The 23,963-nt window shown below is 49.9% G+C and overlaps 2 protein-coding genes and 1 long non-coding RNA gene across 3 annotated transcripts; 1 reads left to right on the top strand and 2 right to left on the bottom strand.

Moving 5' to 3' along the window:
• Window positions 1-3,026: 3,026 nt before the first annotated feature.
• LOC141020980 (uncharacterized) lies at window positions 3,027-8,493 on the bottom strand. Its single transcript, XM_073495932.1, has 2 exons — window positions 4,071-8,493; window positions 3,027-3,980 (listed from the first exon to the last, which is right to left on the bottom strand). Exons 1-2 carry the CDS (start codon window positions 4,189-4,191, stop codon window positions 3,775-3,777), a joined length of 327 nt encoding a protein of 108 aa, XP_073352033.1. The 5' UTR covers window positions 4,192-8,493; the 3' UTR covers window positions 3,027-3,774.
• Window positions 8,494-13,450: 4,957 nt separating this feature from the next.
• LOC120976681 (uncharacterized) lies at window positions 13,451-19,875 on the top strand. The gene is made up of 2 exons (XR_005772821.3): window positions 13,451-13,963; window positions 19,388-19,875. It is a non-coding gene; the product is annotated as an uncharacterized lncRNA (long non-coding RNA).
• On the bottom strand, window positions 16,952-19,388 carry LOC141042375 (uncharacterized). The gene is made up of 2 exons (XM_073510416.1): window positions 17,481-19,388; window positions 16,952-17,247 (listed from the first exon to the last, which is right to left on the bottom strand). The coding sequence occupies exons 1-2, from the start codon at window positions 18,946-18,948 to the stop codon at window positions 17,213-17,215; spliced, it is 1,503 nt and encodes a 500-aa protein (XP_073366517.1). The 5' UTR covers window positions 18,949-19,388; the 3' UTR covers window positions 16,952-17,212.
• Window positions 19,876-23,963: the final 4,088 nt, after the last annotated feature.

The raw sequence follows: 23,963 nt of genomic DNA, 5'->3' as shown, positions 1-23,963 counted from the left end.
CCGGACCAACCACCACCACCACTCGACGCGGGAGAGTGCCCGCATCACGTGGATGGCCTCCGTCGTCCATTTGTTCGTCGAAGTGCGAATCCCGCGCCGCTCCGCCGCGTCTGGTCGTCACCGGCGTCTAAACGCCGGTGATTTGACCCAGTTGACCAGGGATTTGACCTCCCCTGGCTCACTGACGTGTGGGCCCAGGCCCCTGACTAATTAGTGTTAGGTTCAAATTAGTGTTAATTAACTTAGTTAATTTGTCGCGACACTGACATGCAGGGCCCACTGTCAGGTTTGACTTGGACGCGCCCCTGTTGACTAGCTGACATCACACCGGCGTCATGCTGACGCAGTTAACGGTTTTCTGGATTAAAAATAATCCAGGAAATTTCAGAAAATGTTCAAAACTTTGAAAAATAGTAGAAATTTAATCGTAACTCGAAATGAAATAATTTATATATGAAAAATGATCAGAAAAATCCAATCTATCCAGTGGCACTATTTTCATGCAAGTTAAAGCAAGTTAAACCTGCTGATGAGGTCAAATCAATTAAATGGAGTTTGAATTTGAATCTTGGATTCAAACCAACTTCATTTAAATTGTTGCTAGTTGCATTAGCTCAAACCATAGCATATTGCCATGTCATGATCATGCATCATATTGTTGCATTGCATTGATTGTGTTCCTTCTCTGTTGCCGGTATTTGTCCCCTCTCAGTAGACGTGGTTCCGATGATGAGATCGATGACACCGATGAAGAACTATACCATCTTCAGAAGTGCCAGGCAAGCAAAAAAACCCTTGTTCATTCCGATACAATTCCACTCTCTCGCTCCTGCTCTCTTTTACTGCATTAGGACAACAACGATTCATCTGTTACATGCTGCGATAGTTGAACTCCTTTCCTCTGCATGACCTGTCATTGCCACAGTAAATAGATGAAACCCACTAGCATGAGTAGGAGTTGTTTGAGCCCTGATGTGCCTACTCATTCATGCTTGTTTGTCATGCCTGCTACTACTTAGAGTTGAGTCAGGTCTGATTCATCGGGGATGAATTGGAGGTGTGTGAACATGTCCTACTATTGAGAGCTAAGTGTGTGAACACGATTTGGTAAAGGTATCGATGAGAGGCCATGTAGGAGTACATGGTGGGTTCTTTCATTGGAACCGTCCTTAGGAACTGAGATCTGTATGTGTGATTTAAGATCAGCTACTACCACACATTGGGATCCTTAATTGACTCCCTCGACTTATTAACCACCCATGTCCTCTGTCCAGGAGTTGCAAGTAGTTTCTGGTGTTTGTAGTATGTTGGAGGCCGTGCACAGCGCTGACACGAGGGGTGGGCTGTGATGCGGTAGGAACGTGGCCTGGTGTACCGAGTCGCCCATTTGGTGACCCGGGAACCCTACACACATCGTTCGGGGCCGTAGTGGAAACCTCGGCCGGACTCCCTGCGGATGGAACCAGAATAGGCGATAAACCTGGACTAGGGACTTGTGTGGTTAGTCAGGTCATGGCCGACACCCTCGCCAGACTTCCGCTTGAAGGTTGCCGAGATACATGACGTGTACATGGCGGTAAGTGGCAAGAGCGTGTGTGAAGAAGTACACCCCTGCAGGGTTAACATCATCTATTCGAATAGCTGCGTCTGCGGTAAAGGACTACTTGGGTTGCTTATACAGTTCATAGACCAGTGAAAGTGGATACTCTAAAATGTGCAAGATAAGCGTGAGTGCTATCGATGGCGTTCTCGTAGGGAGACGGGAGCGGATCCATAGTGGTGTATTGATTTGGTGAATATGTGGACTCATGTGCGCCACCCCAAAAGAGTTACTTGCAGACGTAGTTCAGGATAGCCACTGAGTCAAAGTTGGCTTGCTGCAGTTAAACTCCACCACCCCCTTTGTTGATACTGATGCATATGTAGCTAGTTCTGATGTAAGTCTTGTTGGGTACATTTGTACTCACATTTGCTTAATTTATGTTTTTGCAGAGAGACTTCAGTCTCACTAGTAGTTCCGCGTGGACTTCGACGTTTAGCTTGTTACCTCAGCTACGATCTTATACCCTTGGGAGGGTCTTGTAGATAGTCAGGCTTCTCAGCCTTTTTCATTTGTAGTTGTCTGTACTCAGACATGTTATGCTTCCGTTGCTTGTATGCTCTGTACGGTGGATCATGTGACCCATGATTGTAATTCTTACCATGTATGACTCTCCGAAGCCTTCTAAATAAATACTTTGAGTCGTAGAGTTTTGTTGTGATGCCATGTTGTATTTGCACATATCGAGCATATTGTGTGTATGATTTGAAATGCTTGGTATGTGTGGGATTCGACAACCTGGTTGTTTATTCTTGGTAGCCTCTCTTATGGGGAAATGTCTCCTAGTGCTTCGACTGAGCCATGGTAGCTTGCTACTGCTCCGGAACACTTAGGCTTGCCGGCATGTGTCCTTCTTCGTTCCTGTGTCTGTCCCTTCGGGGAAATGTCACGCGTTGTTCCTTTAAGTCCTTGTAGCTTGCTACGACTTGGGTTCATACATTGATGACCGACACGTTCGTTGCTAGGTCATGTATGCCTGCCCCTATAAGTTAGTGCCACCTTGGGTTTATGACTAGTCATGTCGGCCCAGGTTCTCTGTCATATGGATGCTAGCAACACTATCATGTACGTGAGCCAAAAGGCGCAAACGGTCCCGGGCCAGGTAAGGTGGCACCCATGGGGATACCGTGCGTGAGGCCGCAAAGTGATATGAGGTGTTACATGCTAGATCGGTGTGACTTTGGATCGGGGTCCTGACAACAATACACCAGGGGCTAGTCCCTAGTCCCCACCGTCAAGCTCCTACGGCTAAGTGAAAGCAATAAAACCAAATAGCCCGATTGCCTGGTTACTACCGCCTCTGGGTACCAAGACGTTGGCTAAGGGTAATAGTGCGGAGACGAAATACCCCTCGTGATATTCACTTGGGGGCTAGCCGACAGCTGGTAGCTTTCAGAATAAACATACGGCCGCACATGAGTCAAAATTAAATCATGACAATATAAAACAAGTCAGGCAGATGCATTATAAAGCACAAGGTCCACTTTCTACAAACTTAACACAATCACTCAAATATTACATCTTTCGAACACTAGCCCTCTATCGCCAGCGCCCCATTCATCACCTGTGCAAAGTACTGCTCAGGGCAGCGATGCTCCTTCCCCTTGGGCGGAGGACCAGTGGCTATCTCCATCGGAGTAATCTTCAGCCAATGCACCATGGTGTTTGCAAATGCAAGCCTTGCCCCCTCAAGGCACGCTGACCGCTTTACGACGTCAATCCGGAGCGGCACCTCCCGCAGCTTCTGCACAAGGCCAAAGTAGGTGTCCGGAATGGGCCCGGCCGGCCACAGTCTGACATAGAGGTCCTTCACGGCCAGCTCCAACATCCGATGCATCTCCATCAGCTGCTTCATTTGATCGCTTAGAGTCGGGGGGGCTCTCAGAGTCCGGAAACTGTAACCAGAAGAGCCGTTGGGTGGAGTCATCTTCAAGAGTGGCGTAGTGCTTCACCGTTGCTGCCACATTCTTCGGAAGCTTAGTGAAGACGCCTGCGGAGCGCCAGACCCGCATAAGAAGGGCGAACTTGTTGCCTCCGAACACACTCTGCAGTAAGTATTTCTTACCATTTGCAATTTGCCCGACTTGGCGAAGCTCCTCCCAGACACCTCGCGATTTGGTCATTGCCTCCTGGAGCTCCTTCTCTGCCTTGGACAACCGGGAGGATCGCTCCTCCTACTCCTTCTCAAGGGCCTCCAGCTTCTTGGCGGCATCCTGGAGCTCCACCTGGACTTCGGTCACCCGAGCCTCGTGCTGCTCGGCCGCAAGTTTGGCCTTCTCAAGCTCAGCCACCGCCTTCTCAGTGGCCATTTTCTTCGCGGTCGCCTCTGCCTCGGCTTTCTTCAAGGCCTCCCTCAAGCCCTCGATCTCGGCGGCGGCAGCTAGAGGGCCATCGCGATAAAGGATTAGTATGCAGTCCGGATAGTCAATATCAAGCATAGAGCAAATACACATCTCGTTATAGGGCCTACCTTGTGCCTCGTCAAGCCGTTTGTTGACAAGGTCCAGCTCTTTATCAGAAATCTTGAGCTTCCGATCCATCTCCTCAAGTGTCGCAGCATTAGCAGCCGCGGCCACGGAAGATGCCTGCATTAGCAAAAGAAATGTCGAGATTATTAATCGGCCTACCAACTTTGATCCTCTGCAGGCTTCTGCGAAGTTCCTGCAGAGTCCCGGGGGCTGCTACGTACACGGCCTACCCAAACTAAAAATTACAACCGCTCTATGAGAAAGGAACATTACTTGACTTACCTCAAAGCCTGTAAGAAGGCCTTGAACCACATCGTTCAGTCTGGACTGGACGGACCGAACACCTTCCATGACCACACTCATAAGAGTGCGGTGTCCATCAACGATGGCGGAATGTTCACCAACTCCTCCAGCGCAACTAGCCAGCCAGCCGCTGCCCGTGTGGAGGTGTTTGGCGCTGGCGTTGGCCCCCCGACCCCTTCGCTGCTCTAAGGGGGAGCGTGTGTCATCGAGGGCCTTGGGGGCTCAGGAGCAAGCGGCTGAGGGGGTCTGGATGGTCCGGACTCCCTCCCTGTGTTAGCAGGAGGGAAGCATCCCCCTGGTCTTCAACGACTGAGGTGTTGGCCTCGGCCATGGTGGCATCGACCTCCTCCGGGCTTGAGGAGGTTGAACCTCCTCGACGTCGCTGGACGCCGCCCTCTTCTTCGAGTGTGAGGAGGCACTTTCCTCCTCGTTCTCATCCCCATCCTATACGGATGAGGCCGCAGCGTCTCCGGACCGGTTGCCCGGACGAACCCTGCGGCGGAGGCGCTCCCTGGCCTTTGGTACTTCTTTCTTGCCCTTCTCGACGGGCGCCTTATAAGGCACTACGACCAGCAGATTTTCCAGCTGCTCTGACCTGGGCTCTTCCGGCAGTGGTGCCGAGCTGCTGATCTTCTGGGCCTTGGCAAGTTGCCCTGCAAATCCGCATAACAAGGTCAGGCCGAACCAAACGCGGTATGAATATCCGGACACTCCTCGTGCAAAGAGTGTTGCTCACCTCCTTTGGGGGGTTCGCGGCGTCGAGGCCGATGTCCTTCCCCTCGACCGGCCACTCCTTCTGGGCTGGAATAGTTGGCCCCATATTTTATCAGGAGTCGTGCTGTAAAGGTGTCGCACGGTGGCCGGATCCTCGGGCTCATGCTCCCACATAGGCCTGGCCCTCTCCTTTCAAGGGTGGAGCATGATCTGGACCACATCAACCAGCTTCGCGCTGGTCTCTATTATGCTGTCGACGCGCTTCTGCAACGCCTTTGTGGGAGCGACACACCCCCAGTCCGGGCTCTTGGTGGTCCATGAGGCCAATCTGGTAGGGGGTCCGGACCTGAATGCGGGGGCCGCTCCCCATGCGGCCTCCTTCGGCTCGGTGATGTAAAACCACTCATTTTGCCACATCTATACGGTGTCGACGAAGTGGCCGTCCGGCCACTGGACCTGTGTTAGTTTACTAATCATGGCCCCTCCACAGTCCACATGCTCGCCGCCAACCACCTTGGGCTTGACGTTGAACACCTTCAGCCATAAACCAAAGTGCGGCTGAACTTGAAGGAGCGCTTCACATAAGACGATGAAGGTCGAGATGTGGAGGAGGGAATTGGGTGCTAGATCATGAAAGTCTAGCCCGTAAAAGAACATCAACCCCCTTGGTAGCTCCCTGAGAAAATGGGGGAGGAACACGACCCTTTCGCCCGACTTGGGCGTGGGGATGATCTGGCCCTCTTTGCGGGCCCGATGGGCGATGTTGGCTGACAAATAGCCGGCCTCCTTCAGCTTCAAGATGTCCCCCTCGGTGACTCTGGAGGCCTCCCACTTCCCATTGGCTCCAGATCCAGCCATGGTCGAAGGAGCCAAAGAGGGGTTTGCGGTCGAAGCAGAGGAAAGGGCAGCTGGAGCTCTAAGGATCTGCGTGAGCGGGAGGTGGAAGAAGGAGTGGGTTGCTAACTGTGATAGCTCCCCCTTTATAGACTGTTGACAGGCCTGGGATTCCTTTTTCCACGCCATTGGCTTCTCCACTTCCCGATATGCTCGTGGCGTTATGTGCGGGGAGGGTAATCGAAATCATTAACCATATCCCCTAAAAAACGGGACACGATCTCCAACTCGAGGGGACGTGCCAGACGTGGCGTCAGCCTCGAGCCGCGCTTCGAGAAATAGTAACTGCTCAGAGTTATGGCCGGAAGAAACTCTTCGTTGGAGGAGAAAAAGTTATCAGATGAAGGCCATTTACACTTGAACGGTATTTGTTTATTATTGCCTGCGGTGTTAAGTAAAACTGCCGTTTCAGATCCCGGACATCACTTGGTTCCGAACATGGGTAAAACATACCGAAGAACTCGCCTCGCAAGCCGAATACTAGTCGGATGAGCGGATGCCGGATACAAGCCTTGGCGTTGGAGGCAAGTTTGGGGGCTACTGAGGGAGTCATGGACTAAGGGGTCCTCGGGGCGACGGCACATTGTACATGGGCCGGACTGGTGGAGCCGTATAGTGACAGGAGATCTATGAAGCCATGGTGTGCCCTCCAAGCTAAGAAGGCGTAGGATCTCTTTAAACCCTTATTGTAATCTATCTTCGGTAACCCTAACCCTACCGGTATCTATATAAACCAGGGGTTTTAGTCTTAGGGCTAGAGCTACATTCATCACCTCATCTCCTTAGGGTTTAGCTCATGCTGATCTCGAGGTAGATCTACTCTGTAAACCATATTATACATCCAATACAATCAAGTAGGACGTATGGTATTACCTCTTTGAGAGGGCCTGAACCTGGGTAAACACTGTGTTCGTCGTCCCTTGTTCCCCATCGATCCTAGATCCACAGCTCGGGACCCCTACCCCGAGGTCTGTCGGTTTTGTCAACGACACCTAGTATAGGGGGCAGAAGCAGTGCTCCCCACATAACTCATATACGGGTCACCTCGGGTACTTGCCTACGATGAATTAGCGCAAGACCAGCTACGGCATGATGATGTCACTCTCCTCGAGGAGGACCATCTCCATGCAGATGTAAGTGTTGCACGATACCAGCAAGCCCTACGCCGCTATCACAGCCGTAGGGTTCACGTCCGGAGCCTTGAGGAAAGTGACCTTGTCCTTAGGCGTGTTCAGTCTGCCAAGGGTTCAAACAAGTTGACACCAAAGTGGGAAGGCCCTTACCGGGTAGTACGTGTCACCAGACCTGGTGCGGTCCGTCTGGAGACTGAAGATAGCATCCCAATGCATACAAGGTACAAACATGGGTAGAGGATTACATGATTTGAAATAAAAACTTGGCTAGTGCCTACATCTTTTAAATTGGAAAATGATAAGTGCCCCGTAATGCCTTTCTTGTCCCTCTCCTCCTAAGAGTTGCATCAAGAAGGAAAGAGGGCAAAAGGAGCGCCTGGGCAGAAGCCCAGCCTGACCCCGTCAAGGCCGGCGGGATGCAGCCTGACAAGTTTGGGAGGGCGCCTCTCCGGCAAGGAAGAAGAGGCCGGAGACGGGGGAAGTGGCTAGGCGATGACCTGGTCACCCTCGCTGGGACCAGAGGAACGCGGCAGGAGGGACACCGGCAGGGAAGACGAAGCCGGAGTCCACGAGGAAGCCTCCCGAGGTCCATCTGGTGGAAGCGGAGTCGACCGGGCCAAGCACCCCCAGCAAATCGCTCTCTCGGGGATCCAGCTGCAGATGGTGGTGCTTCCGGCGCCTAGCTGACGGTGACAGTGCGTCCAACGCTTAGCTGGAGTCTGAGTCGTCGGCTTCACGCTTGACGACCGGGGGCTCGGCGCCGTCGTCTTCGCCATCAGTGTCCTCTTCGTCGCTGTCGCTCGAGGAGGAGCTTTCGTCATCAGTTGAGCTCTCCGTGCAGCACCCTAAGAGAGCACTCGAATGCCTGAAGACCTTGATGGATAGCAGATGAGCCTCCATTAGCTTAAAATGAAGGACGTGCCCCTCCGCCAAGCTATGGGCACGTGCAAAAGTTTTCCAGCCACGCTAGAGAAGCATGACATGAGGTGCAGCGAACTCAACATCCACCAGCATGTTGCCATTACAGCAACCCCTCATGTGCAACTTGAACCCGTGTGGTTGTTCAACCTCCATCACCCTTGCAGAAGGACCAGGAAGCCGAAGACGGCTGCGTAGGGGCTCGTGCAGCCTCACAATGAACTCCAGCGGCGTGTCCCCGACATGGCCCTCCATTGGAGTCAGGGCGGCGGGGGGAGGGGCGACCGGAGCACTGCCACGTCCTCCCGAGCCCCAAACACCACGCCGGCCACGACCACGTCCTGCGGCACCACCTTGCACACTAGGTCCTGCCCCTCCGTCCCCAACAGGGGCGGGGATGCGGTGCCGAGAGGAGGCCCTCGTTGCCGCCGCCAGAGCTTGAGCGCGCCCTCTTCCTCTCACCATGATGGGAGAAGGACGCGAGAAGGGCACGAGAAGGAGAAGGAGAAGATGCGTGGGTGAGCCCTTTCATTCACCTCCGCGATCCCTTTTTATAGCAGAGCGTGGCAAGGGGGTGGCTCCCCACTATCCTGTGGAAACCGCCTCGTTCCGCCAATCCGATGCATATGTGCCACTGACAGCACCCAGATTTGCCGACCGCCCTGCCACGCCAATCCGAGGCACCATACTTTCTGCCATGACACTCATTCTCGTACCCTACACGCGCACCACCTACCTGGCGCAATGCATGCAACGTACATGGTGGAAATGGTAGGCATGGTGGGAAGAGTAAAATGGTAGTTACCCCCTCCCACGGGGTCATGCGCGGGCATTTCAATTAACTCCCCGCGAACATGGGGTGTCGCCTGGCTCGTTACATGGGTAGACCCACATCGTCTGACATCACACGAATTGCGTAGAGCCTGGGATTGATTCAATCTCAGGTTAATGAAGAAGCAAAGAAAATATCAGAGGCTTGGATCCTGCCGCGGCAAGGTCATGTTGCCAGCCTGTGCATTGTTAGCGCCTACCCCAACGATGCCCAGCAGCACGTGTGGGCCAGGCCCGGGGCCTCCTGTCGGTGCAACAAACATCCATGTTTGCTGACCGAACCCATGCACACGCATGGCGACAATCGCATAGTCAATCTCCAAGGTATGGCATCAAGTCAAGCCAGAAAAGTCGCTCTTCGTGAGATCAAGGAGAGAATTAAGAAGAACAAGAATGCAGAAGGCCACCTAGGGAGGGCCTCCCTTGCCGGGCAAGAGAGCCTGGTCAGGTCGAGGCCGCACCCGAGGACAAGCCCAGACTCACCCCGGTAGGCTTGTCGAGGCCGCCAAGATCAAACCCCGCCAAGCTCCTTCAAAGGATCATCACCAAGACGACATCGCTCCACCCGATCGCACCCAGGTCATTTATCAGTGTGGTGTCAAGGTGCTAAGCAACCAGGTGGATCGTATCAGGCACGTGGCAGCATCAAAGAGAAGAGATTAGCTTTATTGACACCCGTCATGGAGGCGTTTCAAGCTGATGAGAAGAGGCGGATAAGCTGCGCAACAGGCTTGCCGGGATTCGCCCTCAACATGGCAGCTAGTAGTGCATTTAATGCACTTTGTCCTAACTGCCAAAGTTAGGTATGATAGCACTGTTAGGTATCTAATCACACCCAAATGACTATTTTACCACTGTGGTCACCCCTTAACCTATAAAAGGAGGCCCGAGGCAACCTAGCAAAGGGTTCGAACACTTTGACCCCCTGCACTTGTAAGCTCACGTCGCTCTCCCCGAGGCACCCTTGCCTGGCGAGAGCGTGTCGAGCCTTCGTCCACCTCCAAATCAATCCACCAAAGCAGGAGTAGGATTTTACGCCGCAAAACGGCCCAAACCTAGGTAAAAAGCGAGATGTCCACCGCCGCGTCGTTCCCTATTGCTTCTGCTCTTTGTGCAACGTGGTTGTCCCCATGCCGAACCATAAAGGGCCCCCTGCCCCATAGGTAATACTGCTTCCACGCCGACACAACTCCCCCAAGCTTAGACCTCGCTTGTCCTCAAGCGAAAGCCGATATCGATAATCATGACCACCTGTTTAGAGAGAGAGGTGTCGATAAAAATAAAATATGGACATGGAAGTATCATGGTCATTATCATAGCAGCAATATATCATCATTAAACTTCTCATGCTAGAGTAACAATTCATCACAAGCTAAAGTATGAAACATAAACTTTGTTGGAAACTAACAAACTATGATCTCAGTCATTGAAACAATTACAATCCATTATATTTTCAAAAGGAGTCTATGTAAGAGCAATGTTTAGCAAGTTCACATACTCAACCATCATTTAGTCTTCTATGATTGCTGACACTCAAGGCATATTTATAGAGCAAAAGTCTTAGTCAGACACATACAAAGATAGGGGCTTATGGTATTGCCTCCCAACTTTTTTTACCTCAAGGGCAATGTCAACAATAATAACTCGTGATCACCTAGATCCAACTGTATATATATATCTATCTGGATCTATCTGCCACATGATACTTGTCACTAGAGAGTACATAGAGAGGAATAGGGATGAACACTATTGACTCTTGTAGAAAAATAAATACATCAAAGTAAAAGATAGGCCCTTCACAAAGGGAAGCGGAGGTTGTCATGTGCTTTGCTTTTGGATGTGCAAGCTCTTAATACAAAGGAACGTTACTTTATATTTCCCCTTGTGATAGCAGCCTTTATTACACGGTCTGTTGCTTTTATTTCTTCACCATCACAAGATCGTCAAAGCTTATTTTCCCTTACAATAAAAAATCTTACATATTTAGGAGCAATTTTTATTGCTTTGCACCTATGAAAACTTACTTGAAGGATCTTATTCAATCCATAGGTAGATATGGTGGACTCTCATGACATGAAACTGGGTTTATGGGTTTTGGATGCACAAGTAGTATCTCTACTTAGTGCGAATTGCAGGCTAGCAAAAGATCGTAGACAAGCACCACATGTTAGAATATCCATAGCAATATAACTTATATGTGAATGTAAACAACCATAACTCTTTACGTTGTCTTCCTTGTCCAACGTCGACTAATTGATATAAAATATTTTATGGGGGCTGACAATCATAAAAGATGTCTAAGATAGTATATTTATATGTGAGACCTCTCTTCACCACTTTTTCATGAACTACACCAATGACCAATGCTATGCTTGTCAACTTCCAACAAATTTTATCAACTATACTTCTTTTATGTGAAGTCATTACTCCCCATGGGAGTAGCATATGATATTCTTATTCTTTTACTTTCCATTGCTCAGATTGAAAAAAGAAAGCAAAGCAAAGCAAAACTCAAACTACTCTTTATTAATATCTCGCACACGATTACATAGATAGATAGATAGATAGATAGATCACTAAGCAAGCACTCGGAAATAGACCATACTAAAACTTTATTCTTCTAAATTAGAAAATAACTAAGGATCAAACTAAGATAGATAATGATGATAAAGTGGTGGTGATACGATACCGAGGCACCTGTGGAAGCTTGGCACAAGCCAAGGGGAGTGCCCGTGCCCGTGTGCTCAAGTCTCCTTCTTTGGTGATGGTGATGGGATGTTCTTGGCGATCATGTCCCTGAGGATGCGATTTTCCTCTTCAATCTTATTGACTTAGTGCTTAAGATCCATAATTTCCTTCTAGAGCTTCCAGATAATAGTTAATGCACCATCCACCCAGGGTCTTTCATGGCTGAGGGAGATGAAGCAACGCTCTTTTTCATGTTATGATAAGAATAAATTTAGTGTTGGGGAGTTTAACCGTATCCGGCAAGTTCGATCCCTCATATTCCACATGCCTGTTCCTGGGCGGTGGTCGAGAGGTTTCCTCCTGCTCCACGGAATCGAACCTCTTTAAGTCAGCTTCGACATCTTCATTGATCGACCATCCATAATGGTCTTCATCATCATAGACTCTTGGGTTTGCAACAGCATGGGAAGCATGGCTCTCTCCAACCGAATCTTGGGATGACATACCTTAAGATCTGTCAGAAAACAGCACGAAACAAAGGCAGAGGAGAACCTCGTGATATGGTGGTCAAAACATCAGGAAGTATATATAATGAATTTTTTTCGTGCAGGACAAATAACATAGAAGAAAAAAAAAGTCGGGAAAGTCCACGAGGGGGCCACAAGTCCGGGAGGCACGCCCAGGGGGTAGGGCACGTCCCTCGGGCTTGTCGCTCCCTCGTGCACTTTTCAGACTGTTTATTATTGTCCTAATTTTTTAAATATTCCAAAATGGACAGAAAGTACTTTTATGGAACTTTTGGAGACGGTTTACTTACTGTACCACGTACCTACCCCTTTTTCAGGGTTTTGGAGCATTCTGGGAGGTTTCCCTTATGTGCTCTTCTAGTGTCATAGTTTGGATAATATTGGTTTCAACATTAATGGGTGTATCTGAGATATAATGTTTAATTTTTTGCCCATTAACCACCTTCGGATTAGTGCCTTCGGTGTTGTTTATGTTGATATCTTTAGAACGATAAACTTCTTCAATGATATACGCTCCTTCCCATTTAGAGAGAAGCTTTCCTGGAAAGAATCTTAAATGGAAGTTGTATAATAAAACTCGATCTCCTGTTTTAAATCCCGTTTTTGTATTCTTCTATCGTGCCATATTTTAACCTTTTCCTTAAATAACCTAGCAGTTTCATAAGCTTGTGTCCTCCATTCATCTAAAGAACTAATATGAAATAACCTCCTTTCACCAGCAAGTTTGAAAACATAGTTAAGTTCTTTAATTGCCAATATGCTTTATGTTCTAAATCAAGAGAAAAATGATATGCTTTTCCATAAACCATTTTATAAGGGGACATACCCATAGGATTTTTATAAGCAGTTATGTATGCCCACAATGCATCATCAAGTTTCTTAGACCAGTTCTTTCTAGATCTACTAACGCTCTTTTGCAAAATTAGCTTTATTTCTCTATTGCTCAATTCAACTTGAGCACTACAATAAGGATGACTAGTAGAATGTCCGTGCGTTGCCACGGGCTTTTGAAATATTTTTCCATAACACATGTTAATGTCAGTTGATATTTTTAAAACATCATCCAAATCCATCACTTCTTTCTCTGACGAACAAAAGTGGAATAAAAATATAAATAATATTTTATACTACATTATATAAGTATATATTGTATAGTATATAAAAACAAATGTGAGACTAAGACAACTGCTTTTATTTGCAAAAGAAAAACTGGGTACCCTAATTAAAAATATATGTAAATGATATTTTATATTAATAAACATGAGTAAAAACAAATTATTTTTCACCTACCTAGTTTTTTAGCTTACCTACCATGTCGTATCACCTCCGCCACTCTCTCACCGCACGCACCCCTCTCACTCTCTCACCCACGCACCGCTAAGTCTCTCACCCTCCCACTCCTCTGTGCCACGATGTCGCCCCTGCCATCCCTCTCCGCCACGGCGTCCCGGTCGCCATATCCCCCCCCCCCCCCCCCCCCCCCCCCCCACCCCTGCCTGTCCCTGCCTCCATTCTCACCATCCCCTCTGCTCCATGCTCACCGGCGCCACCTATCCACTCCATCGGGATCTCGCCCGCCTTCTTCACTCCCCGCGACGTGTCTGGGTGAGCAGCCGGATCCGGCCGCCATCAAGCCATCCATTGTTCTGGCCATCCCTGGCCGACTTCCGCTGCCAACGGCAACTTGCAGGACGATTTGTACATCAGGCGAGCGGCACCGTCGATCTGCCATCCTAGGCCAATTTCTGGTGCCGAGGGCGTCGTGTTCTCCTCCAACTTGCACGGCAACAGGGCTCTTCCGATGTCCACTGATTGAAGCTCGCCGCTCCGAGCAGTAGGCGCTAACACTGGGAGAGAGTCCGGCTGGGCCTCCACTCCAACAGACAGGTTCACACAAATTTCTGGCAACAAATTAAATGCTTACATTGTTTTTCAAGTAGGCATTCGTTTGATAGCAGTACCGCAATCTATTAAATTTGTCCTCTATCAAAGTTACATCATGAACAGTTAGTTTCTAAGAATTATTTAAGGAGAAGTTAATTTCTAGTAGCTAATTTGGAGCCTGTACTTTATAATTACCTGATGTTTCTCGAATTAGTCGATTCAAGCATATGTGTTGCTTCAAATTTGTGAGCAGGGAACAGGAGAATGCATTAGCTCTGCATATATACAGTTTCAGAGTACAGCCGTTGTGCAGTCGTGCACAGGTGGAGATCGTGCGCCTAGTGCCAGAGAGGGGGGAAGACTAGGTCGTGTATACAGAGGGCTGGGTCAACCAGTGGATATCCGCTGACACCCCGCCGCAGTTTGAGCGTCCGATGGCCGGATGCACAAGCTGGACCGAAATTCTTCAAATGCAGCTGTAGGTAACCCCTTTGTCATCACGTCGGCGAACTGCTGCGTGGTTGGGACGTGTAGAACACGAAGCTCGCCAAGTGCCACCTTCTCCCGAACAAAATGTATGTCGAGTTCGATGTGCTTGGTACGCCGGTGATGAGCAGGGTTGGCCGCCATGTAGACACTGGAGATGTTGTCACAGTACACGACCGTGGCCTTGGGGACGTCGACGCGCAGCTCTCCCGGAAGTTGCCTGAGCCAGCAACACTCGGCAACCACGTTGGCGACATCACGATATTCGGCCTCCGCGGCTTGACGCTTTGAGGACTAAGAGATCAGGGCATCGCCGAGGAAGACGGTGTAGCCGGAGGTGGAATGTCGCGTGTCCGGGCAACCGGCCCAGTCGGCATCCGAATAGGCGACGAGGTCGAGGGCCTGCGAGCGATGTAGGTGTAGACCGTGCGTCGTCGTCCCCCGCAGGTACCGCAGTATGCGCTTGACGAGCGCCAAGTGCTGGTCCCGCGGATCATGCATATGTAGGCATGCTTGCTGGACAGCATAGGCGAGGTCGGGGCGAATCATGGTGAGGTACTGGAGAGCCCCGACCAGGCTTCTGTACTCCGAGGAATCCGCAACAGGAGAGCCATCGGATGCAGACAGCTTGGCACGAGTGTCCACGGGCGTCGGCGAGGCCTTGCACGTGTTCATGTTGGCGCGGTCCAGGAGCTCCTCCGCGTATTTGCGCTGCGACAGGAAGAAGCCAGAGCTGCTGCGCGTGACGCTGATGCCGAGGAAGTAGTTGAGCGGACCGAGGTCCTTCATCGAGAACTCGGAGAAGAGGCGTTGCTGGATGTGTTGTAGAAGACAGCGCGACGAGGCAGTGAGCACGATGTCGTCGACGTACAGGAGGAGGTACGCCATGCCGCCATCGGAGTGGTACACGAACAGCGACGGGTCGGAGCGCGCCGCCGTGAAGCCGACCGTGCGCAGGAACGCGGCGAACCGGTCGAACCAGGCACGGGGAGCCTGCTTGAGGCCATACAGAGACTTGTCGAGGAGGCAGACGAAGTCGGGGTGGTCGTGGTCGACGAAGCCGGCAGGTTGTTGACAGTAGACGCGCTCGGCCAGCTGCCCATGAAGAAAGGCATTATTCACGTCCATTTGATGGACGGGCCAGTCTCGCGACGCGGCAATGGCGAGCACGACACGAACGGTAGCAGACTTGACGACAAGGTTGAAGGTTTCGTCAAAGTCCACGCCCGGTCGTTGTGAGAAGCTGCGGACCACCCACCTGGCTTTGTATCGTTCCAGTGAGCCATCGGCCTTGAGCTTGTGCCGGAATAGCCACTTCCCAGTGACAATGTTGGCACCGGGTGGGCGCGGCACTAGCGTCCATGTGTTGTTCGCCATCAACGCCCTGTACTCCTCCTGCATAGCTGTTAGCCAAAACGGATCGCGCAATGCCGTGCGCACGGATTTGGTTATGGGGGAAATGATGGTTACGTGAGCTTGGAGTGCATACTTGGGGTTGGGCTGGAAGATGCCATTCATACCACGGGTGACCATGCGGTGTGTGGGCACGGGGGGCGCGTGGGATTGCGTGGGTTTGGCGGGAGGCGGAGGGGGTGACGGGGTTGGCGATGGGTTGTCGTTGCTCGGAGGTGTGTGCGGGGAGGTAGATGGGGTGGGTGATCGGCAGGGGTGGAGTGCTGGTGGTGACTGGCACTGAGGCGTCGAGGGCGCAGGGGGGTTGGCCGTGGCCACACTGGTAGCTGGTGAGGCACTACGCACGGTCCAACGATCTGGAGGACTCGGTGACTGATAGTTGTCATCATCATCAGCCGACGCGGGTGGTGTGGGTTCAGTGGTGCGGTAGGGGAAAGAGCTCTCGTTGAAGAAGACGTGCCGTGAAGTGAGAACTCGACCGGTCGATCGGTTGTAGCAACGGTACCCTTTGTGGTCCGGCGAGTAGCCGAGAAAAACACATGGTGCCGATCGGGGAGCGAGTTTATGAGCAGCAGTGGCCGTGGTGTTAGGGTAGCATAGGCATCCAAACACGCGCATGTTTGTGTAGTCTGGGTGGGCACCGTAGAGCAGGTAGAACGGAGTGAGATTGTGGCGCGGGCGACATGGACGTCTGTTGAGAACGAAGGTGGCGGTGTTCAGTGCTTCTACCCAGAAGGAAAATGGCATGGAGGCGTGGATTAGGAGGCTACGAACAGTGTCGTTTAGGGTTCGTAAGATACGCTCGGCGCGGCCATTTTGTGGGCTGGTGTAAGGACACGACATGCGTAGAGCAATGCCGTGTGTGGAGAAGAACTCGCGGCTGGAGTGATTGTCGAATTCGCGCCCATTATCTGTTTGAAGTGTTGAATGTTTAGGTTAAAGTGGCGAGAGACGAGGGTTTGAAAGGTGAGTAAGGTGGGGAGAACTTCAGATTTAGCATGAAGAGGGAATGTCCAGACAAAGTGACTATAATCATCGAGCACAACTAGGTAGTATTTGTATCCAGATAAACTTTGTACAGGCGAGGTCCACACATCACAATGAACTAGCTGAAAAGGAAAGTAGGATACATGTTGCGAAACTGTAAACGGTAGTCTGGTGTTCTTCCCTAATTGACAGGCATGACAGGTGTGGGCAGGTGCAGCGACTGTAGAAGGCGATGCTTGCCGCAGAGTGGTCGCCAAGGCATCGTGCCCCGGGTGACCGAGACGTTGGTGCCAGAGATCCACGGTGGCGGCGACAAGGCTGTGGTGCATGGGAGTTGTGGTGACGGAGTAGAGCTCGCCGTCGTCATCACATCGGAGGATCACCTTCTTTGTGCGCCGTTCCTTGACAGAAAAACCGAGGTCATCAAACTCAACATTAACGGGATTATCGTGAGCGAGGGTTTTAACAGAGATGAGATTTTTGATTATATTTGGGCAGACAAGAACATTTCGGAGGGAGAGTGGAGAAGATGTAGTGGGAAGGATCTGGTGGCCGGAGTGTGTGACAGGCAAGGACGATCCGTCGCCAAAAACTATGTGGGAGAGAGCAGTGGGGTGAGAGGATGCGAGCATACCTGAGGACGAGGCCATGTGTGACGTCGCGCCTGTGTCGAGGTACCACTCGCTGCCAGCGGAGGTCGGCGGGGCGGGCTCCTGCATGGACATGCTGTTCAAGGCATGGATGAGGGCCTTCTGGTCCCACGACGGCGCGGCAGGCGCGTTGTAGGGTGGCGCCGACGCGTAGGGTGCAGGGGAGCCGTAGGGCGGCGCCGACGCGTAGGGTGCAGGGGAGCCGTAGGGCGGCGCCGTCGGGTAGTCGGCCGCGGTACCCACGAACGGTGGAGGCGCGTCGGGACGCGCACCCAGGATGCCAGAGCCCGGGGCATGGGGACGCCATGGCATCGCCCAGGCATGAACCATGCCGGTCCAGGGCGCCGAGGATGGCGTAGGAGGGCGCGACGACGAGGTGTTGTGGTAGGAGCCCCCGCCGGAGTTGCCGCCGCTGCCCCCGCCGTAGTTGGCAGGGGCCTTGCCCTTGCCCTTGTAGCGGCCGCCGCCGCTGTTGTTGTTGTTGGAGCGGCCGCCCCCGCCGGAGCTGCTGCCACCCAAGCCACCAGAGGCTGGCGAGCGCGCGGCGTGGAGGGCCATGTCGGTGGAGCCGGCGCCTTGTGCAGCGTGACGGCTCTCCTCCAGAAGCAGAAAGGCGCGGCAAGCAAGGAAGGTGGGAAGAGGCCGCTGCATGGTGAGAATCGGGATGGCGTAGTGGAGACGAGGAGCGAGACCACGGAACATGTTGAGTACCTGGTCCCGGTCAGTCACGGGCTCGCCGAGGTCGGCCAGGCGGTCAGCGCAGTCTTTCAGGCGGGCGAAGTAGGCAATGACAGAGGAGGACCCCTGCTCGATCCGGCGGAACTCCGTAGCGAGGAAGACGGCCTGATGCTCGGCGTTCTCCAGGAACAGGGTGGCGATGGAGGCCCAGAGCTGTGCAGCGGTGGCGTTCCGTTGGTGAACAAGGCCGAAGATTTCCGGGCTGACCCGGTTGTACAGCCATGACACAATGTGTGCGTCGTCTTGGAGCCAGTACGGCGCCGCCGCGCGAGGTGGGTCGACGATGTGGTCGGTGACGCCGCTCTTGGCGAACATAACCTCAAAGAGGGTGCGCCACTGGGTGTAGTTTGGCGGCGTCAGGGTGAGCACAAGCGGGACATGTTGGTTGATGAAGATCCCGGCCAGAGGTGATGCGAGGGCGGCCATCGCAGCAGATGAAGTGCTGTCAGGCTCACGAGGGAAGAGGGCGCCGCCGCGCGTGGAGTTGGCTAGCGCGGACGGGGTGAGCAGGGGGTTGGAGGTGGCTGGGGCCCGAAGGGGGGGTGGTCGGTCCATGGCTGACCGGAGGGGGAGGGGGAGGTGGAGGTGGTGCGGCCATGGCGAGAGGAGTGCGGTGCAGAAGGGCAGCGGAAGAGGAGTTACAGGCTCAGGAGATAGAGAGCATCTGATACCATGTGAGCAGGGAACAGGAGAATGCAATGCACCGTAGTGCATGCCGATGCATTAGCTCTGCATATATACAGTTTCAGAGTACAGCCGTTGTGCAGTCGTGCACAGGTGGAGATCGTGCGCCTAGTGCGCAGAGAGGGGGGAAGACTAGGTCGTGTATACAGAGGGCTGGGTCAACCAGTGGATATCCGCTGACAAAATTTATTGATTAAAATATGGCAGTGTACTTAGCTTGGTTTTTTGTGAACTGTTAGTTTAATTGATAAGCTAAGTTATAGTTGTAACTTGTAAGCCAAACAATAAGCTAAGTTATAGTTGTAACTTTTAAGCCAGACTATCAATTTGTGTAGGCAGCTAAGCATAATTTTCATGGAGCCTTCAATCGGCAATGTATATGGTGAAAGATCACATGTCCACTTAAACATGCTTTTGCAGATAACCCCGATGGGTGTCGTGTGTCGTTCTAACGCCCGTTCATTTTTAGTTTGGAGGGAACAGGCGCTGCTGATGGGAGCCGCAGCTGCCGGAGCTGTGCCGCGGCGCCACTCGATGGAAAAACATTTCCTAACGCCACAGGGGGGAATATGCCCTCGAGGAGGAGGGCGAGCTAATGCGCCGCATCGCCACTCGATGGAAAAACCATTTTCTAACGCCGCAAGGGGGATATGCCCTTAAGGAGGGCGAGCCACTGAGCCGGTTGCCGAGTTGACGCAAGAGAACAGCGCTACTGCTCCAGTGCGACGGCACTCAGGGGCTGAGGCTCTACCACACATGCTCGCAGAACGAACCGCTTCTCAATGGGTGATTGATTTTGTAGCACTCGATCGCTGAGTTAAAGGTTGTAGCTGAATTGAATATTTCTTGTTCTTCAGAATCTCGTGCGAGCCTTTTGCTTTTTACTGTAATCCATGGATGTTGGTGTTGTGAATGTTAAATTATTGATATCTTTAACTTGTGAATTGGTTGGATAAATCCGGGAATATGTATGAGATGAAGTTTCTGAATATAGAAGCTTCCTGAATATACAGGGCTTCTGAACTTGTATGCACTGAGCTTTTCATAAAACTTCTCTCGTTGATGAAGAAGCTGAACCGTATTTTGGTGCATTACAAGATGGAGTGAATCTATTAATGAAGTTCAGGTGTTGTAGTGCTTCTTTTGGACTGAGCTTAATGCTCATTTTTCTTCTTGTAATCCAAATTAGTGAATGTAAGTTAGGTTCCAAATGATATTCAGAATGTTGTTATGAACTCGATTTGATTTATGTTGAGACTTCATCCATCAGTGCCAACTCCAAAAGAATTTCCAATGTGCGTTATGAGAACTCTTATGTTATTTTTCTTTTCTCCATACTGAGAGAAGTTCCGTTCAGATTTTTTCACAAGAAGTGAAACAATAATTCACTTCCAGTTATAATATTCTACTAGCACATGTCTAGATAATTCACCTTAAGCGCTAGTTGTGTTAGCTTGCTCATCGCCTTGAATCGCTTCATTCTTAATAGGATTGCGCTATCGATAGGTCTTTTAAATATTATCCACCTTCTTTGAGCCACAGATGTTTTGCACACAAACAAGTACTATTGTTTATGGTAAATGACATATATAATCTATACAAATGCAGAACTCTTCATTCATGACCCCAGATGGTGTACTACCTAAGGCCTATACTGCAGTATACAGATAAGAACCCTTTGAAGTTTCAAATATTGTCCACCACGGTCTGGTACTCAAATCAACTTGAACCACCAGTATAGTTTCAAATTGCAAGTTTTAGCCCTGCTGTTTACTATGGTAAGCTGAAGATGTCTCCTGAATATGCATGAATACTTACCTGCCCAGAAAGGCAGTAAACCACATAAAAGAATATACAAGACCACTCCAGCGCTCCAGACATCAATTTCTCTCCCATAACTCCGATGCAATACTTCTGGCGTCACATGGGCACTTCTGACATTGTCCCTGTACACTTCCCCTGCACGTTCAAAAAGATGTCTGTTGCAATATTGAATGTTTCAGCTCAACACATTGAGACTACTCTACTGTACTGCAAATCATGTTATGTGAGGGATCATGAAAATGATTGTGACAGGAGCAGAACAGCGAGGCCGCAATGGATGTTGGAAAGAGTGGAACTGGACCGAATCCGGCTGGGCTTCTGGTGGCGTGAATCGATGGCGGAGGCGGCTGGTGCTGGGCAGAGGTCCGCCCCTAGTACTGAATTGGAATGGAGAAGAAGTGCACGGATTAGGATGGGGAAGAAGCTTACCTGGCCATGATGATATCGGCGTGTAGTTGCTCATCTCCAGCTCAACCATCTTCTTTCTAATTGTTCCGGTGCGCTCTATCTTCGCGTACCGCTCCTGCTGCTTAAGGAGCAGCGTAAGCCCACCGCGATTTAGCGCACGGGAGCGCCAATGCCACACGCTCCGTCCACACATGGCCAGCGGCGAGCCCCTCTCTACGGGTCTATTGATAGCTCCATGCCTGGTCCCAGCCCGAAGGGTAGCACTAGTCCTGGCCATGGGCAACCCGGCCCGAACGGCCCGGCCCGAAAAAGCCCGACCCGGCCCGGCCTGACGTCGCTCCTGGGCCGGGCTCGGGCCTAGATTTTGAGCCCGAAGACCGGGCCGGGCCGGGCCCAGGCCCATCATTTTGGCGTTTTCTTGAAAGACGGGCCGGGCCGGCCCGAAGCCCGACAGGCTTTTACGTGTTTGGGCCGGGCTCGGGCCTAGAAAACAGGCCCGACGGCCGGGCCTGGGTTTTTTGCATCGGGCTTGGCTAGGCCCGGCCCGGCCCGAGGTATGGCCAGGTATAGGTAGCACCACTTTTTACGGGATCTTCCTATCTACGAGTGGTTCTTTTCTGTTTTTTTCCATGCAAGAGAGAGGAGGAGGCAGGCGCTTAATTTGGAAAAAAAATCTGTGGGGATGTCTCTCCAAGTCTATCGATGGGGGAGGGGATCCATGGATGGGAAACGAACGAAACGAACCAAAGACGACCTACGTACCAAGACATTAGGAGCAGAGATAAGGTGATGCAATTTTATGGTTGACATCATATTTAGCAAGGAGTTTATGGAAAGCACCATGAATAAAATGTAAACCACCAGTCATTCATTAAATATCTAGGGACCCAAACCTCGAGAAAATAACTTCTTTAAGCATTTTAATAGGTGTGTTATGATCAGCACTACTAGTTGCAATAGCTTCTACCCACTTAGTAACATAAACAACAACAACTAGAATATATGTATAATCATTAGAGGAAGAAAAAGGTCCCATGTAATCAAATCCCCAAACATCAAATGGTTCAATAACAAGTGAATAATTCATAGGAATTTTCTAACGTCTACTAATATTACCAATTCTTTGACATTTATGGCATGATAAGACAAACTTACGTGCATCCTTGAAGAGAGTAGGCCAATAAAAACCAGATTGTAATACCTTATGTGCAGTTTTTTCTCCAGCATGGTGTCCTCCATATGCGTCGGAATGACACTTGCATAGGATTTGTTCTTGTTCATGCTCAGGTACACAACGTCTAATAAGACCATCTAATCCTTCTTTATAAAGATGTGGTTCATCCCAAAAGTAATGTCTCAAATCAAAAACTTTTTCTTTTGTTGGTATGTGAAACTAGGTGGTATACATTTAGCAACAATGTAAGTAGCATAGTATGCATACCAAGGAGTATTACGAGAAGCATTTATAACAGATATTTGTTCATCAGGAAAACTATCATCAATAGGCAGTGGGTCATCAAGAACATTTTCCATTCGAGACAAATTATCAGCTACGAGATTCTTAGCTTCCTTTCTATCAATAATATGCAAGTCAAATTCTTGCAGTAAAAGAACCCACCTAATTAACCTAGGTTAAGCATTTTTCTTTTTAAGTTATTTAATAGCAACATGATCAGTGTGAACAATCACTTTAGAATCAACAATAGAAGATATGAATTTATCACATGCAAACACAACTGTTATAAATTCTTTCTCAGTGGTAGCATAATTTCTTTGAGTGCTATCTAGAGTTTTTACTAACATAATGGATAACATTTAATTTCTTATCGACTCTTTGTCCAAGAACAACACCAACATCATAGTCACTAGCATCACACATAATTTAAAAAGGCAAGTTCCAATTAGGTGGTTGAACAATGGGTGCAGAGGTTAAGGCTTTCTTAAGTATTTCAAAGGCTTCTACGCAATCATCATCAAAACAAATGGAACATCTTTTTCTAAAAGATAAGAGGCCTAGAAATTTTATATAAGTCTTTAATAAACCTTCTATAGAAACCAGCATGACTAAGGAAACTTCTTATACCTTTAATATCTTTAGGACATGGCATTTTATCAATTGCATCAACTTTAGGTTTATCTACTTCAATAACTCATTCAAAAAAATTATCCCCCAAGACAATACCTTCATTAACCATAAAGTGGCACTTCTCCCAATTCAAGACAAGATTAGTTTCTTCGCATCTCGGCAAAACTCAATCAAGTTTTCTTAAGCAATCATTAAAAGAAGTCCCGTAAATGGGAAAATCATTCATGAAAATCTGAACAATATTTTCACAAGTCAGAGAATATAGCAGTCATACATCTTTGAAAGGTAGCAGGTGCGTTGCATAAACCAAAAGGCATACGTCTATAAGCATAAGTTCCAAAAGGGCAAGTAAAAGTACTTTTCTCTTGTTCTTCTTTTCACACATGTATTTGGGAGAAACCAGAATATCCATCAAGGAAACAAAAGTGTGTGTGCTTAGACAATCTTTCTAACATTTGATCAATAAAAGGCAAGGGGTAATGATCTTTTCTAGTAGATTTGTTTAATTTCCTGAAAGCAATTACCATCCTATAACCAGTTGCAATTCTTTGTGGGATAAGTTCATTTTTATCATTAGGAACAACGGTAATGCCTCCTTTCTTAGGGACACAATGAAAAGGACTTACCCATCTACTATCAGCTATGGGATAAATTATACCTTCTTCCAAAAGCTTCAATATTTCAGTCCTTACCACATCCTTCATCTTAGGATTCAATCGTCACTGCT

Source organism: Aegilops tauschii, chromosome 3, assembly GCF_002575655.3.
Source record: "Aegilops tauschii subsp. strangulata cultivar AL8/78 chromosome 3, Aet v6.0, whole genome shotgun sequence".
In the NCBI taxonomy this organism is placed as follows: Eukaryota; Viridiplantae; Streptophyta; class Magnoliopsida; order Poales; family Poaceae; genus Aegilops; species Aegilops tauschii.
This window is presented reverse-complemented; position numbering and strand designations above follow the sequence as displayed.